The following is a 24,360-nucleotide window of genomic DNA, read 5'->3' as shown; positions in this document are numbered from 1 at the left end:
TGTTTTAGAAACAACACAGCATAAGATATTTAGGCTTTTCAGAAAATTTATTTTTTAACATGTGTATTTTGTGTATGTGCATCAGGTATACATGAGATTTTATACCAGTGCTAAAGAAGTAATCCAAAGTATTATTATTATTTAGTATATGTTTCTGATCTTGAGTAATCTAACAGAATACGTTACAAATTACTTTTTACAGCATGTATTCTGTTAACTGTAGTGGAATACATTTTAAACGTAACCCTGCCAACCCTGCTAACAGATCAGTGGATTTATGAGGAATATACATTCACACATGAACTGTGTGTGTGTGTGTGTGTGTGTGTGTGTGTGTGTGTGTGTGTGTGTGTGTGTGTGTGTGTGTGTGTGAGTGTGTGTGTGTGAGCGTGTATTTATCACTTTGTGGGGACCAAATGTCCCCATAAGGATAGTAAAACCAGAAATTTTTGACCTTGTGGGGACATTTTGTTGGTCCCCATGAGGAAAACAGCTTATAAATTATTCTAAATTATGTTTTTTGAAAATGTAAAAATGCATTATGTTTTCTGTGAGGGTTAGGTTTAGGGGTAGGGTTAGGTTTAGGGGATAGAATATAAAGTTTGTACAGTATAAAAACCATTATGTCTATGGAAAGTCCCCATAAAACATGGAAACACAACATGTGTGTGTGTGTGTGTGCGTGCGTGTGTGCGTGCATGCATGCATGCATGTGTGTGTTTGCGTGTGCGTACGTATGAGTGAAAGTGAAGTGCGGGATGAAGTGGAGTGTGTGAGAGTGTCTGACCTTTCTCTTTTGACCTCTCTCATCAACAAGACATTTCTGTCCACAGAACTGCTGCTCACTGGATGTTTTTTGTTTTTGGCACCATTTGGAGTAAATTCTAGAGACTGTTGTGTGTGAAAATCTCAGAAGATCAGCAGATACAGAAATACTGAAACCAGCCCGTCTAGCACCAACAATGTGATTATCTTATCAGCCAATCATGTGGCAGCAGTGCAGTGCATAAAATCATGCAGTGATGGGTCAGGAGCTTCAGTTAATGTTCACATCAACCAAAAATCAGAATGGAGAATAAATGTGATCTCAGTGATTTGGACCAATGGCATTATTGTTGGTGCCTGACGGGCTGGTTTGAGTATTTCTGTCTCTGCTGATCTTCTGGGATTTTCACACACAACAGTCTCTAGAATTTACTCAGAATGGTGCCAAAAACAAAAAACATCCAGTGAGGGGCAGTTCTGCAGACGGAAATGCCTTGTTAATGAGAGAGGTCAACAGAGAATGGCCAGACTGGTTCGAACTGACAAAGTCTATGGTAACTCAGATAACCACTGTACAATTGTGTTGAGAATAATATCATCTAAGAATGCAATTCTGAGATGTGTGTTGGTGCTGTTTAGGCAGCATGAGGGGGACCTACAAAATATTAGGCAGGTGGGCAACATTAAGTTGAATAATAAGACACATAAATAATGATAGACTAATCATTCAAACAGAATCCCAGTCAAATCGTTTCATCTGAAAGAAAAAACGTTTATGAATTACATACCAAACAGGCCTATTAAAAAAAAATCCATATTTAGACACACAGGTATTTTTTTTTATTTAAAGAAAATTGACATCATCTGATTTTAGGGTTCCCCCACCTCTGAAATCCCAATTTAACCCCTGATAACCCTAGCAATCACATAGCAATTGCCTGGCAACCACCCATAACATCATGTTGGTGAATAATGCACCACTCACATTTTCTTCTGAAAATATAAAAACTTTTAGATTGATTAGATTTAGATTCTTTTTTTTTTCTTCATTTCTTTCCAAACCCAAACTTTCACATAAATTCCACAACTCTCAATCTTTTTTTGCCCCTGAACCACTCTTTAATTGTTTTTTCAAGCATCTCTTCTCTCTCCCTCTCATCCTTTGAGAGGTTTCTATCTCTGTCCGTCTCTTCCACTTCACTCCTCCATCTGTCTCCTACATTTCCTTCTACATTCAGTGCTGTAGTGTCTTTCATCCATTTCACCTCTCCTTTCACTCATATTTGTGTGTCTGCCCTTTCACTTAATCCTTGCCTCTGTCCTCTGTCCTCTTCCTCCCACCCTCACCTCTCTGTCTCCCTCAGTCTCTCTCTTTCTCACATAGTAAATTATATCAAGTTTATGACCTTCTTCTGTGTAGGGCAGCATCTGTTTCACCCTATTAGCTTTTCTCATTCATGCATTAACATTAGCTTATAGGTTGGATTCAAAGGTAAGGCAAGGTAGCATTACCCTACGTAAGAGAATGCTGCATATTTATTGATTTCATACAAAAAATTGCTTTAACACTGTGACTATAAGCAGAGATTATTCAAACTTTTACTGCAAGACACTCTGACATAGGCATTCAGTGACCACTGCAAATTTTAGAGAGGCAGGTGTAGTTGTGCTTTCAGAAATCCAAAGGGATTGTGCCTATGCTTCAAACCCATATTACTTTGTGTGAGATGAACTGACTGAAATTTATGTCATTATTCACTCCAGGTTTCCCATGGCCACGGATAACCTGGAAATATCATGGAATTTTAAAATGACCTTGAAAAGTCATGGATTGTATCAAATTGGTAACATTTTAGATGTCATGAACATTTCTATATTAAATGTCAATTTTTATAGTTTTCAAGTGCTATAAAAAAATATCTTATCAGCTAGATATTGCTCTTGTATAGAGTAAGGGGCCGTTCAGACACGTCCAAACACGTTCTGGTGCTAAAGAAAAGCTAGGCACAGTGCAACGATTAGAACAGAACACAGGTGTCAGAAATGTGTTTTTAAAAGTTGAAGTTTGCAGCACATAACTAGTGCCTTAGAGCATGTTTACATACAAAAGCAGGGCAAATGGATGGAAAATCGGGTTAGGTGTGAACTGATTTCTTTTGGGTCAATGACAGGTCAAAACCGCTCACAATTTTGTCTGAATGATTCATTGTCATTCAACTGGTCTGAATCAAAATTATTTAAAATATTCTGTATCCAGTAATTACAAGATCATGTAAAGTTCATGGAAAAATTATGGAATTTCATTTCATTGGTCATATAGGGTGGAAACCCTGTCACTCTGAGCTGAGTATGCAGCGCCTAAATCAAACATGTCGATTACGGCGCTGGTCTTGGGACACGGGATAAGAAAGATCCTTTGAGGATTGGTGTTTTTCACATCTAATCTGCACCATAGTCGTCATTTTTTATTTGGGCGCTGCGTACTGGCACATCCTAATAGCACAAAAATGATTTGATTTGAGAGTGAATAACAACTTGAATTTGGATCTGTTCATCACACAAAGTGGTTTTGGCTTAAGAAGACTTGGAATAAAGTGCACAAGTTGTTTCAACTACTTTTCTTGTGGTTTTATTGTTTTGTTTGAGAGAGCCCAGAGTCACCCTTCACTTTCATTATATGGCAAAAAGCCACGTGAAGAAACTGACTGTGTGACTAGCATTACCAAGTAGAATTGCTGAAATAGCCACAGTTTTCCCAAACCCCTTGTCTGATAATGGTCATACTAATAGAAAGAAGAAGAAAGTATTTTAACATCGACAAACTCACTCACTTCACCTTAAAGGGTTAGTTCACCCAAAAATGAAAATTCTCTCATAATTTTCTCACACTCATGCCATTCCATATGTGTATGAATTTTTCTCATCTGCTGAACTCATATGAAGATTTTTAGAATAATTTCTCAGCTCTTTTGGTCCCTACAATGCAAGTGAATAGGTGCCCAAATGTTGAAGCTTCAAATATCACATAAATCAGCATAAAAGTAATCCACAAGACTCCAGTGAAAGGAGCAATGTGAAAGGTGTGGGTGAGAAACAGATCAATATTTATATTGATAATATATATCATATATAATATATAAAATAAATCAATATTTAAGTCATTTTTCACTTTAAATTCTCCTCCCTGCTCAGTCAATCTCCAAATTAACTTTCAATTTCACATTCTTCTTCTTCTGTTTTTGGTGATTCACATTCTTCATGCACATCGCCTCCTACTGGACAGGGAGTAGAATTTCTTACACAAATAAAAGGACATAAATATTGATTTGTTTCTCACCCACACCTATCAGGTCACTTCTTGAGCTATGGATTAAAATACTGGAGTCATATGGATTAATTTTATGATGCCTTTATGTGCTTTTTGTTGCATCAAAGTTTTGGCACCCCTTCGCTTGCATTTTATGGTCCTACAGAGCTGAAATGTTCTTCTAAAAATCCTAATTTGTGTTGTGCAGAAGAAAGAGTCATACAAATTTGGGATGGCATGAGGGTGAGTAAATTATGAGATAATTTTCATTTTTGGAGGACTATCCCTTTCAACTGGACAAGGCAAGATCCAGGCCATGTTCCTCAGTGGACTAGTTAAAATGAGCTAAACTTAGCTCTTTTTACAAAGCAACATATGGGTAAGTCTTTCTCCCCTGTGAACTTTCAGTAGGTAGCAAGCAGTTTCCTGAAAACTGTGCTGGCTTTTCCCAAAGAGCTCTTCATTATCTCACAAGAGTAAGAATGGAGGTCAGTTATTCGAGAAGAAATACGTCTCCCTCATAGTTCAGATCATCTGGCTTGAAGCAGACTTGAGTTCAAAGACTGTTCCCTTTGGACTTTATGGTTCAAAATGTTCCAAGCAATCTCTGACACACTTGAAGCTTTGAGAGTGTTTGATCTAAATATGTGATTTCCTCCATAAACTTCAGTGATGTTGTGTCACTGCATGGCGGTAGATACATGTATTTGGGTTCAAAAATTTGACTTTTATCTGAGCGAGAGAGAGAGAGAGAGAGAGAGAGAAGGTTTTGCGGATGACAGTTCTGGGTTGCATGTGTTGGTGGGTCTCCAGAGAATCTCTCTAGGCAGATTGGAATTATTTAGTCTAAGTGTGACAGGCAGAGATGGGGAAAGCAGCAAAACAAAGAGCAAGAGATTGAGAGAAACACTCAAATTAAAAAGAAAACAGACTGCAGTATGGCTGAAGTTGGTGGGATTTAAAAGGGAATTGAACTTTAAAGCTGAGGGGTTTTGTCATCTGCAGTACACACATTAATTTTGAGAGTGTCAGCTATATTGTTACTTATAGCTAAAGTAACATGTAAAGTGTTCCAAAAGATACGTATTACATTACTTATGGATTCATTCCTAAATCCCATATCAGTCTTTACCAGATGGAAAATACATGGACAGACCCCAAAATGTCCTTTCAGTTCTTCATTTTAGATCAAATAAATTGTAACACAATCCATAACATAATCACATAAGTCACTCTGTGACATTGTAAATGTATCTGAAGCCATTAGTTTATTGCATGATGTCAATACCTGAACAGGGCTTGTGTTGTTTAATGTAGCTAAAAGGCTTTTTCTCTAAGGCGTGATCCCACATTTTACAGTTATTTTATTTGCAAGTCTTGTAAATTCAAAGAAAGGCAACAATTTTCATTCTACAAACCAGCCTGTTCTAACAGCAAGCAAGCAATTAAATATAGTGCCGCTGCTGTCATATCATTTTAAATCATTTTTAAAAAGAATGAACGTTAGGCATGTCAGCCAAACGAAAACGACTACAATCATCTTCATCAAAACAATGTTTGTAACTGGAAGTTACATTTAGGTTACAAATTAACTACTGTTGAAGGAATGTGTCCTCGCCCCATCCTTAACATTAACATTAAACTCAAACATAAATTGAGTTTATAGTGGGTGGCAGACTCCACTCACAGAAATGACTGTAGCACACATGTAACATGTAATTCACTGATAAAAGGATGGGGATGAAGCTGGCAACTTTACATCAAATTAAAAATAAATTTGGAAGAATTATTAGAGGTGCAATTACAAAAATACTTAATTATAAATACTTAAAATTACAATTTTAAATGTAGGATTTAATTAAGTACTAGTAGATACTTAACTATATGTTACTGCTAATTAGATATTACAAATATGTTATAGTATTCACTTTTATACCTATACCTTATACTTTTATACCTTATTTGCTTTTTAATTTACTTTTATTTATAATTATAAAAATATTGAATTATTTCTGCTTTAAATCCTCCAGAATGTCTTGCCTGATAGACTTCCATTGTAAGTGCAGTACTGTTAATGATTCTTTGACATTTACAAACTGAGGGATGCAATTATTGTCTGTGGTAATTGTATTAAAGTCAGAGTTACCTATATAATGCAAGCAACAGCAGAACAGTAACTGATAAATTATTTCTAAAAAATAAAGAGTCATCCACTATGTTACAACCTAAGTTTAGGACCAACATATGCAGTCAAGAAAACAGAATTTGTAATGACCAGGTTAAAAAGGTGAGGTCTTATTTACAATGAAAAGAAAGAACAAAAAGACAACAACAGTAAATAAAAACATACTAGACTTTAACAAGGACAGGTGAGCTGACTAAGCTTAAACTATCAAGTAACTAAAGAGTTAGTAAAGCATCCAAACTCCCATTAAAACTATTCAATATTTAAATAAATTAAATGAAAATAAGTCTTCCTGGTCAGCTTCTTGATCTACTATGTCTGTTGTAAACTGGTTTAACGACAAAACTCATGAAGTGCAGCCTGAACCTTTTAAATAGGCAGTACTTTAGGTGTACACTGGCGGCCAAAAGTTTGGAATAATGTACAGATTTTGCTCTTTTGGAAAGAAATTGGTACTTTTATTCACCAAAGTGGCATTCAACTGAATGCCTTAAACTACTTCAAATAGTTCTCATCAAAAAATCCTCCATGTGCAGCAATGACAGCTTTGCAGATCCTTGGCATTCCAGCTGTCAGTTTGTCCAGATACTCGGGTGACATTTCACCCCACACTTCCTGTAACACTTGCAATAAATGTGGCTGTCTTGTCGGGCACTACTCACGCTCCTTACAGTATAGCTGATCTATTTCAAAAGTGTATTTTTCTTTGCAATTCTTCCCAAAGCCTTCATATTGCCCCTGATTGGCCCCAAGGTGCGTCGGCCCACCGGGAAAATGCCTAGTATGCCAGATTACCAGTCCAGCCCTGCACACATGAATACCAAAAGCAAAAGAACAAGAGCACGTAACACCCTATATTACTTAATTAAAAAGTAATCTGATTACACATTGTTTTGTACCATATTACACCCAACATTTAACATATGTACAGTACAATACTAAACATTTGTATTAAGATGGAAATGTACTTTTGGTGTGTCAATAGAAAATATCACATTTAGATAGCATTCCTTTTGCAAAAAGAAAATAATGGATTTAGAACAAGGAGTCCTGATCTCAGATCTCAGAACACAGAGCCTGGATCTCAACATCATTGAGTCAAGTTGGCAGGTTCTTCAAGACACTTGGAACAACCTCTTTGCCATCAACCTTGAAAAACTGTGCATTAGTGTGCATAGAATAATCGGTGCTGTTTTAAAGGCATAGGGTTTTCACACTAAATATTTATTTAGTTTATTTTTTTATTTTTACTGCACTTTGTATGAGTGACTTGATAAATAAAAAAATATTCCTGCCATTATTTTTTAAAACATCATTACTATATAACTTTTTTCCACAACTGCCTAAAGCTTTTGCACAATACTGTGAATATCATGTAATTATAATTGTAACCTAATGTAATTTTCTTTCTTTTGAGGCTATTCAAAATGCTATAAAAATAACCTAAAATTCTTTGAAGATGAGTAAATACTGAACTCTTCCCACAGTGCCACACTCTGAGGTTAAGGTTTCCCAGCACAGTGACAGTAAGGCAGACATCAAAGCTCTTGCAAGAGGAAACAGTACAGATACACAGCTGAAACTCACTGTCACACAGCTTGAGGCAGAGCTAGAGCATGCGAGAGAGGGAGAAAGAGAGAGATGGGGATAGACACAGACAGCCAGAGGGGAGAACCAAGCTTATGTAGAGATGAAGGACAGTAAGAGAGATGCAGAACAACAGATGGAGTGAACAAAAAAAGAGAACACGATGATACACACTTCTAATACAACTTCAAAGTGTCTGTTTAATCTAGTACCGGTTTATGTGTCATCAAAGTGTGGCACAGTATCAAGAGAATGTCTCTAGCACACTGTCCGTCTATAGCACTCACTCCTACTAGCACTGAATTTTTAGAGGCTACATATATATATACTGTATATGTACAGTGCATCCGGAAAGTATTCACAGCGCTTCACTTTTTCCACATTTTGTTATGTTCCAGCCTTATTCCAAAATGGATTACGTTCACTATTTTTCCTCAAAATTCTACAAACAATACCCCATAAGGAAAACTTGAAAGAAGTTTGTTTGAAATCTTTGCAAATATATTAAAAATTTAAAATTAAAAAATTACATGTACAAAAGTATTCACAGCCTTTGCCATGAGGAATTGTCTGTAGACCTCTGAGACAGGATTGTATCGAGGCACAGATCTGGGGAAGGGTACAGACAATTTTCTGCAGCATTGAAGGTCCCAATGAGCACAGTGACCTCCATCATCTGTAAATGGAAGAAGTTTGAAACCACTGGGACTCTTCCTAGAGCTGGCCGCCCGGCCACACTGAGAGATCGGGGGAGAAGGGCCTTAGTCAGGGAGGTGATCAAGAACCCTATGGCCACTCTGACAGAGCGCCAGCATTTCTATGTGGAGAGAGGAGAAACTTACAGAAGAACAACCATCTCTGCAGCACTCCAACAATCAGGCCTGTATGGTAGAGTGGCCAGACGGAAGCCACTCCTCAGTAAAAGGCACATGACAGCCCATCAGGTGTTTGTCAAATGGCACCTGAAGGACTCTCAAAGCATGAGAAACAAAATTCTCTGGCCTGATGAAACAAAGATTGATCTCTATGGCTTGAATGCAAGCGTCATGTCTGGAGGAAATCTAATCGCCTGCCCAATTCCATCCCTACAGTGAAGCATGGTGGTGGCAGCATCATGCTGTGGGGATGTTTTTCAGTAGCAGGAACTGAGAGACTAGTCAGGATCGAGGGAAAGGTGAATGCAGCAATTTACAGAGACATCCTTGATGAAAACCTGCTCCAGAGTGCTCTGGACCTTAGACTGGGGAGAAGGTTCATCTTCCAACAGGACAACGACCCTAAGCACACAGCCAAGATAACAAAGGAGTAGCTACAGGACAACTCTGTGAATGTCCTTGAGTGGCCCAGCCAGAGCCCATACTTGAACCCGATTGAACATCTCTGGAGAGATCTGAAAATGGCTGTGCACCGACGCTCCCCATCCAACCTGATGGAGCTTGAGAGGTCCTGCAAAGACGAATGGGAGAAACTGCTCAAAAATAGGTGTGCCAAGCTTGTAGCATCATACACAAAAAGACTTGAGGCTGTAATTGGTGCCAAAGGTGCTTCAACACAGTATTGAGCAAAGGCTGTGAATACTTTTGTACATGTGATTTTTTTAGTTTTTTATTTGTGATAAATTTGCAAAGATTTCAAACAAACTTCTTTCACGTTGCTATTATGGGGTTTTGTTTGTAGAATTTGGAGGAAAATAATGAATTTAATCAATTTTGAAATAAGGCTGTAACATAACAAAATGTGGAAAATGTGAAGCGCTGTAAATACTTTCCGGATGCACTGTAGCCTCTAAAATTTCTAAAATCCCCTGTGAGCAAGGAACACAAAACCCCATATGATGTTGGCTAATGGAGAAAAATAACCTTGCTCACTGTAAGATTAATGACTTTTAAGTCCATCCAAGTTTACCTAGATGCATTGTCTTTTGTTAGTTGGCTGATGAAGGCTTTTGTTGGCAGTTAAATTATAGTCTATTTATTCGATATCAAGAGTGTAGTCCATCAATAGACAAAGGTGATGCAGGTAGAGATAAATGATGAGGTGCAACGCAGTTCAACCGGCAGGTCCAATGTTCAGGTAGTGGCATATGAAGTATCCAATGTCTTACAGTTGGAATTTTATGAATATGAATCCCGAGGTTGAGACATGGAACCAAATAGAATAATATTAGAGTAGATTTTATGCAGAGTTATAGATCATGATAGATGTTTCTAGCAAACAGATGGCACTATGCGGTTATTTTACAGACACTTACACACCTTGTTCTTGTCCGTGCCCTGGGGTGCAGATAATAGAGCGTATCCGCAGCAACAGCAGACATAATTTCATTGCATTGGAGATGTCTGTGACCCCAATATGATATTTCATGAGGTAGATGTATGTCTTTGCGAAACAGAGGAGTGTACGTGTGTGCATCTAAAATGCCAAAAGGACCTATCGCAATAGAAACACCCAAAAACTTGTTTTACTAGTTTCTCACAATATCTCTTTTCATGTTATACACTTTCTGAGGCTATAAGTATTTGCTGTGACAATGTAATTCAGTTTTATGTAACTGGGTAGTAATGAGATGAGTTTCAATGTGTCACATTGAGTATAAACAGGGTATACAGAGTTACTGTGCAGAGTCATCTTCCAGGTCTTTTTTCCTCATAAAAAAAGATTTACTCCTAAATAAATACATTTTAATTTTGAAACATACTTATAAAATCATGACCACTCACATATCAGTAACCTTATAAAAGCTGTTTCATTCTACATGGGGCAGGGGTGCCCTCATGGGGGCTGCCATTTTTGAATGCACCTTTAAAAATGGCCTACCAAAAAGTTACATCTCTTAATCTTCTCAATTGTCTGGCATTACACATAGCTAATTAATATTGGCATTATGTACCCTTTATAGCCAGTTTCTCTCAACAGCTTTCATGCCAACTAAGATGTGTATAACTTTCTATCTTTTCCTGAACACAAACAATCTCAGTTCTCTAGGTCCCAGTATCCTTGGCGATCATGATTTCTGTTTTGGTCTGTTCTTACCCAAAACTATATGGATTGCTTCAGAAAACATTAATTAAATCAGTGGAGTCTTATCGATTACCTTTATGCTGACTTTATCTCCTTTGGAGCTTCAAATGTCTGACCAACATTCACTTTCATTAGATGGACTTACAGAGCTGAAATATTCTTTTCAAAGTCTTCTTTTGTGTTCGGCAGAAGAAAGAAAGTCATACACGTCTATGATGGCATGAGGGTAAGTAAATGATAAGAGAATTTGAATTTTTGGGTGAACTATCCCTTTAAATGAAGTTTTTCAAAAAAGCTGTTCATTTGGGACTTCAAGACATTCAAGACATTATAGACAATACAGTATGATTTTCTGTAAAGCTGCTTTGAAACGATGTGTAAAATTAAATTACAACTTGACATCCAAATGGTGAGATTTGTTGTATCAATACAAATTATTTGGGATCTCAGAAAGCAAATTTGTGCATCATTTGGTAAATCAGAGCTCATCAAGATCTGAGCAGCAGCACTGCTCGCACTGTTCCCCCCTCTACACATGCTCCCTTAGTTTCGTAAAATTGGTGTACATTGCCTCTGGTTGAGAGGGCAGCACAGTGAGCATTAAAGCTAATTAAATCCACTGTTCTTGTATGATGATTAATTATACCTTTATTTGTTTATTTATTTAGTTTTCAAAAGTGACTTTTTAGTCATCAAATTCCCTATTAATTCCCCTTGCTTAAAAGAGAGGAAATGTTTGGCTCATCACATTTACCTTCTTAATCTAGCTGGCAGAGTTCCAAAGCCTTGATACTCCTCAGTCCTCTACTCTAAAGGCAGTGTGACAAAGTTAGCAAGAGCAATGTTTATTTCTCTGTGTAGGAAGGTTTTGGAAAGAATGAGGGACAGGAAAGAGAGAACTTGTCAGGGGAAGTAAAAGACGTGCAGTGATTTAAAGGTCAGGTTACCAAATCATTGAAAGTTCACCTCATCAGCTATTAAAGACATAAATTGAATTAGTTGTCACATAAAACATCTCATAGCATTGTCACATTTTACTGTAAAAAATATCTAATTTTAGATTAAATATGACTTAAAATGAAGAGCATCTATGTGGTTCTCTGTTACGCCTCATTAATCCCATTTTGTGATTGCCACACACCCACATCTCTTCTCCAGGAGTTCAATAACGCATAGGCTTTTGAGAACGGGCCAGATCATTAGGCTATAGGCTTATCCGGCGCAATTTAAACGCTCTGCCGCTGACAGTTATGGGCTTGCTGACACAATGACTGGAAAACGTAGCGAATGGGCTTGCTAATCTCAGTGGCATGGACAACAATCACACAGTGTTAGATAAATAGCTTGCTGAAGATAGAAAGTTTGGCAGTGGTACGCTGCCAAAGCTAACAGTCTTGTTTGTAGGTTCATTATGTTCTACCCTCAATGCCATGTCATAAATGGTCTGCTTTCCTTTGGCTTCTGTTGCTTTAGAGTTTAAATGAGCTACTTTGTTCTTTAGCTTTGTTTTTTCATTGAAGAACCCTGTTAATTAGCATGAGTTGATCATTTCAAATTTTTTCAGTGCAGAGACTGGAATTTATAGTTTTTTCATAATGTAATTTCTCATTTTTCTTTCTTTGATTTTTCACTCTGTTTTTCCTGCTGCTTAATTTATTCCAGAGATATTATAAGGCAGAGAAGATGGACCACTCATTGTCTTATTTTTTTTAAAAGAGCCAATCAACTTTTTATACTTTTCAGAGTTTGTTTACTTTACAACATACATATACATTAGCTTGCCTAGCCTGAAAAAAAATAGTTTTGATATTGATTTGAGCTAAATTTTAAGATTCAAGACAATTTAAGATTCCATTGATGTTAGATTTAATTTCTGATTTGAAATATATCATAGGAAGCATTATCTTGACAAACAGTTTGGAAAATGTTGTAGTCTTTTCCCATTTAGGCATATAGGAGTTGTTCTGTATGCCAATTACCTCCATAGAAACTAACAGTATAAAGTATTTACACTCTTACTTGATATGTTTTGATGAAGGTCTAAATAAATGTCTTCCTCTCTTTCCCAGGGGCTTATCGGAGAGAAGTACGGCAGCATCCGTGTCCCAGGGGAAGTGGAGTCGGCTGAGTTTGAGATGATCTTGGATGCGGCTTTGGAGGCGGGACTAGACACACGGATCCTAGAGGAGTGGTACTGCCGGGATGAGAACTCTGTCCCTCCTGCCTACTACCTAAAACCAAAAGCTGAGATGCTAAAGAACTACCAGAACTCTGTAAGTACAGAAAGAATTAATCATTGTGAATGATATATTTGCTGGGTTACCTTTTAGGACTGTAGCATTGATCTCAGTATTGATCAAATATTTGTTTTAAACAAAATATTTATAATATGGACTAAAAGGAGCTCCCTTTATATGCACTTTATGGGATCAATAGTTCACCCAAAAATGAAAATTATGTCATAGTTTTCTCACCTTTATATTGTTCCAAGCACATTTGATTTTCTTTCTTCTGTGGACCACAAAAAGGGATTTAGGGAGAATGACAGCCACAGTCTATCACTTTCAATGTATAGAAAAACAATGCTATGGAAGTGAATTCTGACTGAGGACAACATTATGCCTAACATCTCCTTTTCTGATTCAATGAAGAAAGAAAGTGGAATGAGTTTCGAACAACATGAGGATGCAAACATGTGATAGATGGACGCCTTGTTTGTGGGGCATGTCTCACTGTTGTAGTTGTTGTTTGTATCGTTTTTTTTTTCTTCTTCATCTACTTTTTACAGAGCAAAGATACGTTCTGTGTGAACCAAAACAAGGATTTACAGCAAGGATGCATTAGGGGCCCTAAGTGATGGCAATATTTTAATTTCAGCCTGATCTCATGAATATTGCATGTCAATGGCAAATACCTTATTACACGTTATTACATGTCCAGCAGGGGGCATCAAAAGTGAGTGAAATGGGTTCATAATCAGACAAGGTTTTAATGAGTAAAACGGACCTCCCTAACCTAAACTTTTAACCTAATCCTAACCAGTAGTGATCTGAAAATCAAATGAGAGTTAAACAAAACAGACATCCTTACCCAAAGCCCACACCTACACCTACACCTAACCATTTGAGTCCTTGAACAAAATAATAAATGAAAAGTGTCCGCTTGCGATCTTGGCTGGGCTCAAACCATGGTCTTCTGACCACACTCTATCAGGTGAACTTTCATTGAAGCTAATCATAGTAGAATAAGTGTGTAAATGTTGGTGGGTCTGTAATATACAGGGTTGAGAGGGTTACTTTTGAAATGTATTCCACTACAGATTACAGAATACATGTTGTAAAATGTAATTTGTTTAGTATTCCGTTAGATTACTCAAGGTCAGTAATGTATTCTAAATACTTTGGATTACTTCTTCAGCACTGTTAGATTTTTTTAACTTGTTTTGACTATAAAAACTCTTCCTGTACAGTAAGACGAACTACACATGTTAAAAATACATTCTCTGAAAAACCTGAATATCTTATGCCTGTTGTTTCTAAAACAAGATTTATCTTGTTTTAAAGATTTTTAGATATTTTTACAGGAAAACTATACAAAAATTATTATCAAGAATGTGAATTTTGCCCTAATATCAAAGGTCTTACTAGAAAAAAATAATTATAAACCAACGTGAATTTTCTTTATTAACAAAACATGATCATGCCTTGTAATGTGCATGTAAAATGGCTAGAACTAGCTTTTTAGCTTAGCGTAAAGCTGACAATTTACACAAGGTTTATTTCTATTTCTTCTGCTCCAAACTTACTTCATTTTTACTTCTTTGTCTGCTCGTATGAATGTAACACATCACGAGAAAGTGTTTCACCGCTGTTCAAATGCACTTTGGATTGCATCATTTATATGTATAGGCCTAAATGTTTTCCATCTGAAAGGACTAAATATTAAATGAAACAAATGACAATAAATGCAAAGTAATCTCTTCAGTAATCAAAATATTTTTAATGTAACTGTATTCTAATTAACAATGATTTAAATTGTAACTGTAGTGGAATAAAGTTACTTATATTTTGTATTTTAAATATGTCATCATGATACATGTATTCCATTACTCCCCATCCCTGGTAATACAAGCATTAAAATACATAGTTTTTCAAATGATGTGTTATAGTAAAAGTGTTTCGACATCATAACGTAGCAGTGTGTAAGTAATAGTGCAAAACTTTTGTGTTTATACACATAAGTCATAATCATTTGTTGTAGTCATGATTTGTGTGAAAGAGAATAAAATATTTTAGCACTTTAGTTAGTTTAGTAAATTAACCTGTGTTAATTTCACCTGAAACTGTGACAAAATATTGAATTCTGCACCTAAAAGCCAGTTTGAAAAAAATGTGTTATAGCAATTATCATTCTATGATACTAGGTTGTCTAATTTTGGGACAAACTCCCTTTTACACAACACGTTCAAGGTACACTGTACATTTTATCAGTTTTTTTTCCCCCTGTTACAAAACCAAAGCAATCAAAAGTTTATAATCTAGACATAAACATAACGCTCAGGTAGCCTTTTCTGCGTCAGCTGTTTTGGGATTTTTGAGGCAAAAGAGATGGTAGCTGCTAGATCCAGGAGTAGATTCATCTACCAGCAGACCTGACGAAATGGCCTGTAAATGTCAGTTGGTAAATCCAAGAGAGAACATTGTTTACTAGCTGTAGAGTATACAAGCTTCATAAATTCCGTTTGTCTATCATTCAAATATACCGAGACTCTTTCTCACACACACGCAAACAAAAAAAATACTGTTTCACTTTATATCATTCGTATATACACACACACACACACACACACACACACACACACATGTTGTGTTTCCATGTTTTATGGGGACTTTCCATAGACATAATGGTTTTTATACTGTACAAACTTTATATTCTATCCCCTAAACCTAACCCTACCCCTAAACCTAACCCTCACAGAAAACTTTCTGCATTTTTACATTTTCAAAAAACATAAATTAGTATGATTTATAAGCTGTTTTCCTCATGGGGACCGACAAAATGTCCCCACAAGGTCAAAAATTTCGGGTTTTACTATCCTTATGGGGACATTTGGTCCCCACAAAGTGATAAATACACGCTCACACAAACACACACACACACCCACACACACACACAAACACACACACAAACACACACACACACTGATCATTGAGTATAAATCAGGTTTTAATGCAGAGTGGCTGCAAATTGAGGTAGCGTCTGCAAAGCTGAGGATCTCTGTTGGACTAAAATGAGAAAAGCAGCAGGACAAGTTTCTACCTGCACTCAGCAAAAACACCCACTGATCTCTCTCTCTCACTTTTTCTCTTCATTTCCATCTGCCTCTGTCTACTGACTGTCCGGTAGGTTAATGGGTTCATGAAAGACACTTCCTAAAATATAATTTCTGGAACAATCTGGTGTCTGCTTTAACAATGGAGTAACTGTGTAGAGAGTCTACTATGCCATTTGTTTTGTAGTGTACATTCAGTTAAATTGGGCCAATGTTTTGACAATGGAGTCTCTATTTACCTTACAATACAGAGGGTTCACTTTATCAAAAGTGGTCTGTTTTCCTTCGGCGTTTGACGTTAAAAAGAGCTACTTTGTTGATTGGCTTTTCTCTGAAAAAATGTGTAATGAGTAAAATAATGTTGATGAGTATTGGATAATTTCACACATATTTGAAGGGATAGTTCACCCAAAAATGAACATGCTTTCATCATTCACTCCCCCTCATTCCATTCCTGATGTACAGGACTTTCTTTCTTCAGCAGAACACATTTGAAGAAAAATAGAAGAATATATTTGATCAGTAGGTCCTTAAAATGCAAGTGGATGGTGATCAGGCCTTTTTATCAGCTCAGATTTTTTTATCAGCTCAAAAAAGAACCGACAGTCAGCATAAAAGTTGACTCCAGCGGTTAAAAAAAATGTCTTCTAAAGTTTTAACTGTAAACCATCAGCAGCATTATGCGTGTGTGACATCATTTCTTTGGCATGTGAGACATGAGAACTGGAATCCTCATGGTGAAAGTTGGGTTGTGTAGGATGGGGAGTGTCCAGAAGAGGATACAGGACATGGGCGTGGTCTGGCGGCCACACATGCTCCCCTCCTCGGTCCGTGGTACTTGGAGCTGGCTTCTATCTTCTTTGTGGGCACACACTAGCATCCTCACAGATCCAGGAGCAGAGCGGGGAGGATTCTGGACGAATTAGATGCATGCCAGACCCGCACCCCCAGCGTGTATTAGATATGACCGGGGGATTGGAGCACATGTCACGGCCAGTGGGCATGGATGCCGGGCCGCTTTCCCCTCACATCTGCCTAGGAAGATTGGCTGGCAAGGATGCCGCCCGAGTGCCATGGACACAGGAGGGTAGCGCATGCAGCCACTGGACCCTGCCCATGTCTTGGATTGTCCTCTGGACACTCCCCATCCTACACGACCACCCCCCTCCACACATACACACACACACCGTGAGGACACCCGATACCCCCTTGGACACTATTTTCCTCATTTGAGAAAATGTTATGTTTATCATATTTTCTAATAAATACCTCTCCTCATCCAGCCACACAACTAAGAGAAAAACATGAGATTACATCTGTATCATGCCAACTCGAATACATCACAAGAGAGACTGCGTGAACTCCGCTCTCTCATGAATACACATACTGTACTGCTGCTGACTAGTAGTGATGATTTATAGTTAAAAAGTTTATGTCATATGGATGACATTTATGCTGACTGTCTGTGATTTTTTTTGAGCTTCAAATGTCTGATCACCATACACTTGCATTTTAGGGATCCTACTGAGCTAAGATATTCTTCTCTTTTTCTTCAAATGTGTTCTGCTGAAGAAAGTAAGTCATACACATCTGGGATGGCATGAGAGTGAGCAAATTATAAGAGAATTTAAATTTTTGGCTAAACCAACATTTAAGCTCTGATGCTGGAATATGCCAGTTGTCTCTCTCTGTTATCTTTGTTTTTGATTCTCCACATCACTTGTCTTTCAATGCTGCCTCTTATGTGTTGTGATTATGCTCCATTTACCTGAATTCACCCTGGAATACACACGGTTCTCACAGTCCTGAAAACTTGAACATATCAGGGATTTTTTTAATTTGTATTTGCAGGCATGAAACATAATGGAAAATAATAGGGTCTTAAAAGTCATGTAAATATGTGAATATTATTCTTTTGTAGTTAAAATACAGATTTTTACACTTGAAACATTTTTTTATATTTCAACTGCTAGAAATTGCTTTTTGTGAGTATCATCAAAATAAATAATAAAAATGAATAATGTGAATTAAAAATTCTTATCCAGAAACTCACAACAGGAAAATGAATTAATATAACTTGTATAATTTTGTCAGATGTTTTGTTACCAAATTGAAAAATTTATAAAATATTACCAAATTGAACAAATAGTGAAATGTAAGAAGTGCAAATATAATATACTGTATTTGTGACAATTACATGACAAAAGTCAAGTCCTAAAACAAATCCTCAATGCAGTTGCTACTTGAGCCACTAAGGACTAAAACTGCAGTTAAACCACAAAGTGCTTAGAAGAATAAAAGTACATTTACATATGTTATTGCTTTCTTGTAGAATGATAGAACTTAAATAAACTGGACAGTATGGGAATGTGGGTTAGTTTATTATTGGATTTAAATGGGCAACATGCAAGTAATGGAACCTTGAATAATTGGATGACTCCATATGTTCTTTTACCCCACAGATTGAGTCAAGCAGCGTAGCAAAGTCAAAGAACGACAAGGCATGGAGGGCAGTCTCAGAGGAAATCAAGAGAATCTTCCGAACCTCTGTTTTACAGCTGCAGGAGAAGGGAACCATGAAGAGCAGTCAAGCCAATAAATTTCTCTGCTCTGGTAATCTCTAGTTACATTAATGTCTAAGATCACCACTAATAAATTTCCACAGTTTTTTACATAGACAAATTCTTTAAAAGGACAGTTAACGGAAAAATGTATATGCTGTCATCATTCACTCACCCTCGTGCTGTTCCAAACCTGCATAATTCTCTGAGATGTTATGCAGAATGTTAGCCTCAGTTATCTTTTACTGTCATAACTCCTGTTTTCCATACAATGTAAGTGAATAGTGACTGAGGCAAACATTCTGCATAATATCTCCTTTTGTGTTCCACAGAAGAAAGGAAAGTCATATGCATTTGAACAACATGAGGGTAAGTAAATTATGACAAACTTTCTATTTGAGGAGGAACTGTTCTTTTAACCGTAAACAGTTACAACATATGTCAAATGGAACTTACATGTACTGTATATGGAATGTACTCTATCTGGAACTTACCTATTGTTTGTATTGGCAAATTTTAAGAATTAACACAAATTTGTAGTTTACGGTCTTATGTGGACCCAGTGTCTGATGATTTATGCTAATTGCTTAAGACCTACTGTGTCATTTACTGACACCTTAGTCAGCTGTGTCAAAGAAATTTGAGGGTCCTTTAAGGCCCCCTTTTGCTTTAAAACACTTCAGTCGCACTTGACACTTAACGGTTAGGTCATAATAGGTTGTTTGTCAGTAGAAAAAAGCTGAATCACGGAATAGAGCTTTAGTTTATAGCTTTGTGGTTTCAAAGAGAGCTCAAATTTAAGTCTTATAATAAACAAAAATGTTATTTATATCCCACTCTTTAAAATCATTTTGACTCAATAAAAATTTGCCAGCATTAACCAGCATAATAAGAGATCTAATCAGGCTAATTTAATTCATCCAGGTTAATCCAATATGCAGTGATTCAGTTAAATCTCATCACCATACCCCACAATAGAGCCTGTGGGTCAGGACAGGAGAAAGAACAGATTTACTGCTTGCTCTTTTATGTCATCCTGAGAGCATGGTCTTACACTGTAACTCAATATATCACTGATACAGTTAAGTCTTCATCTTGACATTCAGTATATCAGAAGGTTTCCCCCAAGTGAACAATCTGCTCTTGGCTCCTTTCATTAAAAATGGGCTCTACTGTCTGACTTAAGAGCTTTAGTGAAGTCTATACCTGGTCAGTTCCTGTACCCTCTCTAGTATATGAAAGATGGGGCATTTTGTTGGTCATTGAGTATCATGGGAAATAGGAATCATATTGCAAGTTTGCAATCTTCTCCCAATGTCTTCATAAAATAAATCCAAGTAATCCCTTTGATTAGAAAATCAAATCAGTATGTTCCCTATCTACTCTCTGCAAAGCACTCTTTATTAGTCAATTCTATGACAGTGCTTGCAAGGCAGCAAAAGGATAGTGTTAATGTTTTAGATAAGTTTAAGGTTTAAGGCTTTGGTTCTGTGTAAATAAAATGCTATGTATGTATGCATGTATCTTGTTTTCAGTCAGCTGAACACAAGTATCAATGAATGGTTAAATAGACAGTATGCAAAGAGGACAAGACCAATTGCAATTCAGTGTGCAAATAGATGTAAGAAATACCAATCACAAGTTAGTTTGCAAATATTAAGATGGTACCATCACTGTCGGACAATTGGAAAACTATTATTCTATATTGTTAGTCAATGGGAGACTTTTAAACATTCATATTCAATTTCTTATATAGTTTAATGTTTACCAAAGCCAAAAAAGAACACTTTGTGCCACGGTCACACTAGCATGCTAAATTATTTCTGACACTACAATGGACAGGATATGATTTCATGCTCGAGGGTTTCTGGTTTTAGTAAATAATAAATCTCAAATTTCAAATAATATTATTTTCAAAATGTTATATTGTACCATCTTCTCACTTTCCTGCAACCATAAGAACACACAGTTTTAAAATATGCATTCTTTGTGTTGAGTCAATAGGTCAGTGTGCCGTTTCAATCTATTGTTCGTCACATGTCTTCACATCATTCAAGCCCCTTTCACATAGAGATCCTGGGATGAATCCCAGAAAAGTCAAACCTGAATCTATTCTGGGACTGCGAGATTTTGATCATTCACATTGCTCAAGCCTTCGCCAAATCTGTGCTCGCATTCACACACTTCCCAGAAAAAATCTCAAGACAGAAGTGACATCACGATGTGACGTCTAAGTACAGCATTTTATTTTATTTATTTTTGTTTTTTATCGTCTTAATTTCATCATCTGCACTGATGCTCCCGGTGTGAGATTTGCCAATTTTATTGATTTTATTCAGTTAAGATCACTTTTATAAATAGCTAATAAAGTCATTATAATGTTCAATGTAAATTGTTTTTGGCCAATAAAGTAAAATAATGATTGAAAGTGAAAGTAAAACCTGTCAAAAATATAGGATTAAATGTGCAATGGTGGATTGCAATATTATTCATATTTAATGATAGAAAAAAAATAAATGAATAATTTTCATAATGCACTGCAACAGATGTGTATTTGATTCAGTATTTGCTTTTGTAATTTAGTTTAAATTCTTAACGGGCCAGCCTTCCTAAAAATAAAGAAATCTAAGTACACATACAACTATGCTTTTTTTCTTCAGACATTTCTTACAATCAAAAATGATTATTCAATTGGCCTTTCTTTGTTGATACTTTTCTATTTTGCACTAGCACTGTCAATTTTATCTATATGTCCAAAGCACTTTTAAAACTATTTTTCAAAAAGTAGGCTATTTTAGTAATAAAACATTGGGTAATACCAAAAAAATCTTCTATTCGGAAGAAAACCAAATATTTGAGACCTCATGTATAAAAAAATATTTTCTGTATCGTTCTGTTCTTGCCCTTTTAGTGTTAATAAAATAAATGTATGAACAATCAGTTTATTACAAATCTTACAAAATGTACTGTATATGGTTGTGTTTCTTATTGAAGAGGGTCTGTAATTTATTTGACTGTTTACTTGTATTTACAATTATATTAATCTTTGCAGATTTCATGGGATGATGCTCATGGAAATTTGGTTTATCATCAACATTTTACACATCCAAAGTGTTCACACATCTTCAACTACACCGTACCACTCCGACATTGGGTGTGCAGAAAAAATTAACTAACTTTAAAACTTTTTATATTCACACAATGCCGTGAGTTAGAAAATGGCATGACAACTGTTTGAATGTTGTTGTTTTTTTAACAGATCAATATTTAGGTCCTTTTTTTACTATCAATCTCCACTTTCACTTTACATTTCACATTATCCTTCTTTTGTTTTTGTCGATTCATATTTTTTGTGCATCATAGGGATGAGCATTTTTTTGTCATTTAAAACCCTCAAAAATCGAGTACTCAATTACTTGTAAATTTAAATACATGTTGAAAATAATGGTAACATTTTACAGTAAGGTTCCATTTGTTAACTGATGTTAACAATATAAGTTAACATGAACTAAGGATGAACAAAACTTTTATAGCATAAACATTTTGGTTAATGTTAATTTCAACATACTAACAGTTTTAAAATCAAGTTGTATTTGTTAACATTCATTAATGCACAATTAACTAACATTAAATAACAATGAACAATTGTATTTCTATTAACTAACATTAACTAAGATTAATGGTTAATTCATTTTCTATGTAGTTCTTTTATTTATTTATTTTTTAAGAGAGTGTTGTCCCTCCTTTGACCAAGAGGATATAGGTTTCATTCAGTGAGGAGCATTGCAGTCCAGCTGGAAGCTTATGGCAGGTAATTTTGGTGAACTCCATCCTGAGCCCATACTTCAGACAGTGGCTCATGAAGAATCCCATGTCTTTGAGTTTTCATCAATTCATCCCCTGTGAAGTCTGTCATAGTAGACTGAATTGAAGTCTGGCTGGCACATGCTGCAGTTGGTCATCATCACTCAGCGACACAGTGGGAGTTGGACATCAGGAAGAACCTGAGATGGATCTGGAAGATATAATCCTGAGGTTTAGACAGGGTAAGAAATTGAATAAAATTAGTGTAGATGCCATTCACTTTAAAACAGGGTGAAAGAATAAGGGAAGGGAATTCCGATTCCAGCAGACCTAACTAAAGCAACATAGCTATTAATTGAGGTATAAATAAGGTGCATGCCTGGCTGAATAGACAAGTCTTTAGTCTAGACTTAAACTGAGAGAGTGTGTCTGAGTTCCGAACACTGCTGGGAAGACTATTCCATAGTTTAGGAGCCAAATATGAAAATTATCTCCCTCCTTTAGTAGATTTTAATATGCTTTGTATTGTTAACAGGCCGGAGTTTTGCGATTGTAGTGAACAAGATGGATTATAGTGTGATCACTAAACTACTTTATAGCTAGACCATTCAAACCTTTGAAGTAATTGACCGAATTGTCAAATTAATACCAAACTTAACAGGTAGCCAACGAAATGCTGATAAAATGGGGCTAATGTGATCAGATTACTTGGTTTTAGTTAGCACCCTAGCTGCTGCATTTTGAACCAACTGAAATGTATTTATTAAAACTGCAGGACATGCACATAGTAATGCATTACAATAATCTAGTCTTGAGGTCATAAGTACAATAATAATTTCGGCATCAGAAACAAATAGCATGTGTCGTAACTTAGCAATATTTTGGAGGTGGATGAATGCAGTTCTAAGAATATTAGAAATTAGTTTTTCAAAGGTTAGATTGCTATCAAATATAACACCTCAATTTTTTGCTGTAGAAGTTGATGTTACAGTACATCCATCAAGACTTTATATTTTATTGATTATATTTTAGCGTCTTATTTTTTAAGGTTTTTGTTCAAAAATTAGTACCACTGTTTTAGCGGAATTGAGTAGAAGGAAATTTCTAGCCATCCACTTTTTGATATAATTTATACACTCTGTTAATTTGGAAAATTGTGAAATTTCATCAGATTTTGAAGAATTATAAAGTTGGTTATTAACAGTGAAAAATAAATCCATGGTTACAGATAATGTCTCCCAGGGGGACCATATATAGGAAGAAGAAGAGACCCTAAAACTGATCCCTGTTGGCACTCCATACTTAAATTTAATTTGATCTGACAGTTCCCCATTTACACAGACAAAGTGGAAGCAGTTAGTGAAATAGGACCTAAACCAAGCTAATATCTGTTCACAAGTGATAACATAATTCTCAAGCCTATCTAAGAAAATGTCACAATCTATGGTGTCGAAGGCAGCACTAAGATCTAAGAGCACTAGAAGAGAAATGCAAGTAAGAGCAAGTAATTTGTAACTCTGATAAGTGCAGTCTCTGTACTATGATGGGTACAAATTCCTGACTGAATTTCTTCATATATACCATTTCTCTGCAAAAATGAACAAAGTTGGGAGGACAGTACCTTTTGTAGTATTTTCGACATAAATTAGAGATTTGAAATCAGTCTATAGTAAGCCAATTCTCCTTGATCAAGCTGTGGTTACTTGATAAGTGGTTTTATAACCGCTAACAAGGAGGCTAAAGGCTACAACCTCCCAGGCCAGGGGAGTGAGGTTTACACACTGCACAGCTACCTACC

The 24,360-nt window shown here is 36.2% G+C and overlaps 1 protein-coding gene across 1 annotated transcript in view; it reads left to right on the top strand.

The window, feature by feature from the left end:
- Positions 1 to 24,360, top strand: part of LOC127649403 (NACHT and WD repeat domain-containing protein 2-like) — an 82,721-nt gene that overhangs the window by 48,047 nt on the left and 10,314 nt on the right. Inside the window, exons 5-6 of the mRNA XM_052134511.1 lie at positions 12,935 to 13,138; positions 18,666 to 18,810. Coding sequence (XP_051990471.1) covers positions 12,935 to 13,138; positions 18,666 to 18,810 — 349 coding nt within the window. The remainder of the gene's footprint in view (positions 1 to 12,934; positions 13,139 to 18,665; positions 18,811 to 24,360) is intronic.

This window comes from Xyrauchen texanus, chromosome 1, assembly GCF_025860055.1.
Source record: "Xyrauchen texanus isolate HMW12.3.18 chromosome 1, RBS_HiC_50CHRs, whole genome shotgun sequence".
NCBI classification, from domain to species: domain Eukaryota; kingdom Metazoa; phylum Chordata; class Actinopteri; order Cypriniformes; family Catostomidae; genus Xyrauchen; species Xyrauchen texanus.
This window is presented reverse-complemented; position numbering and strand designations above follow the sequence as displayed.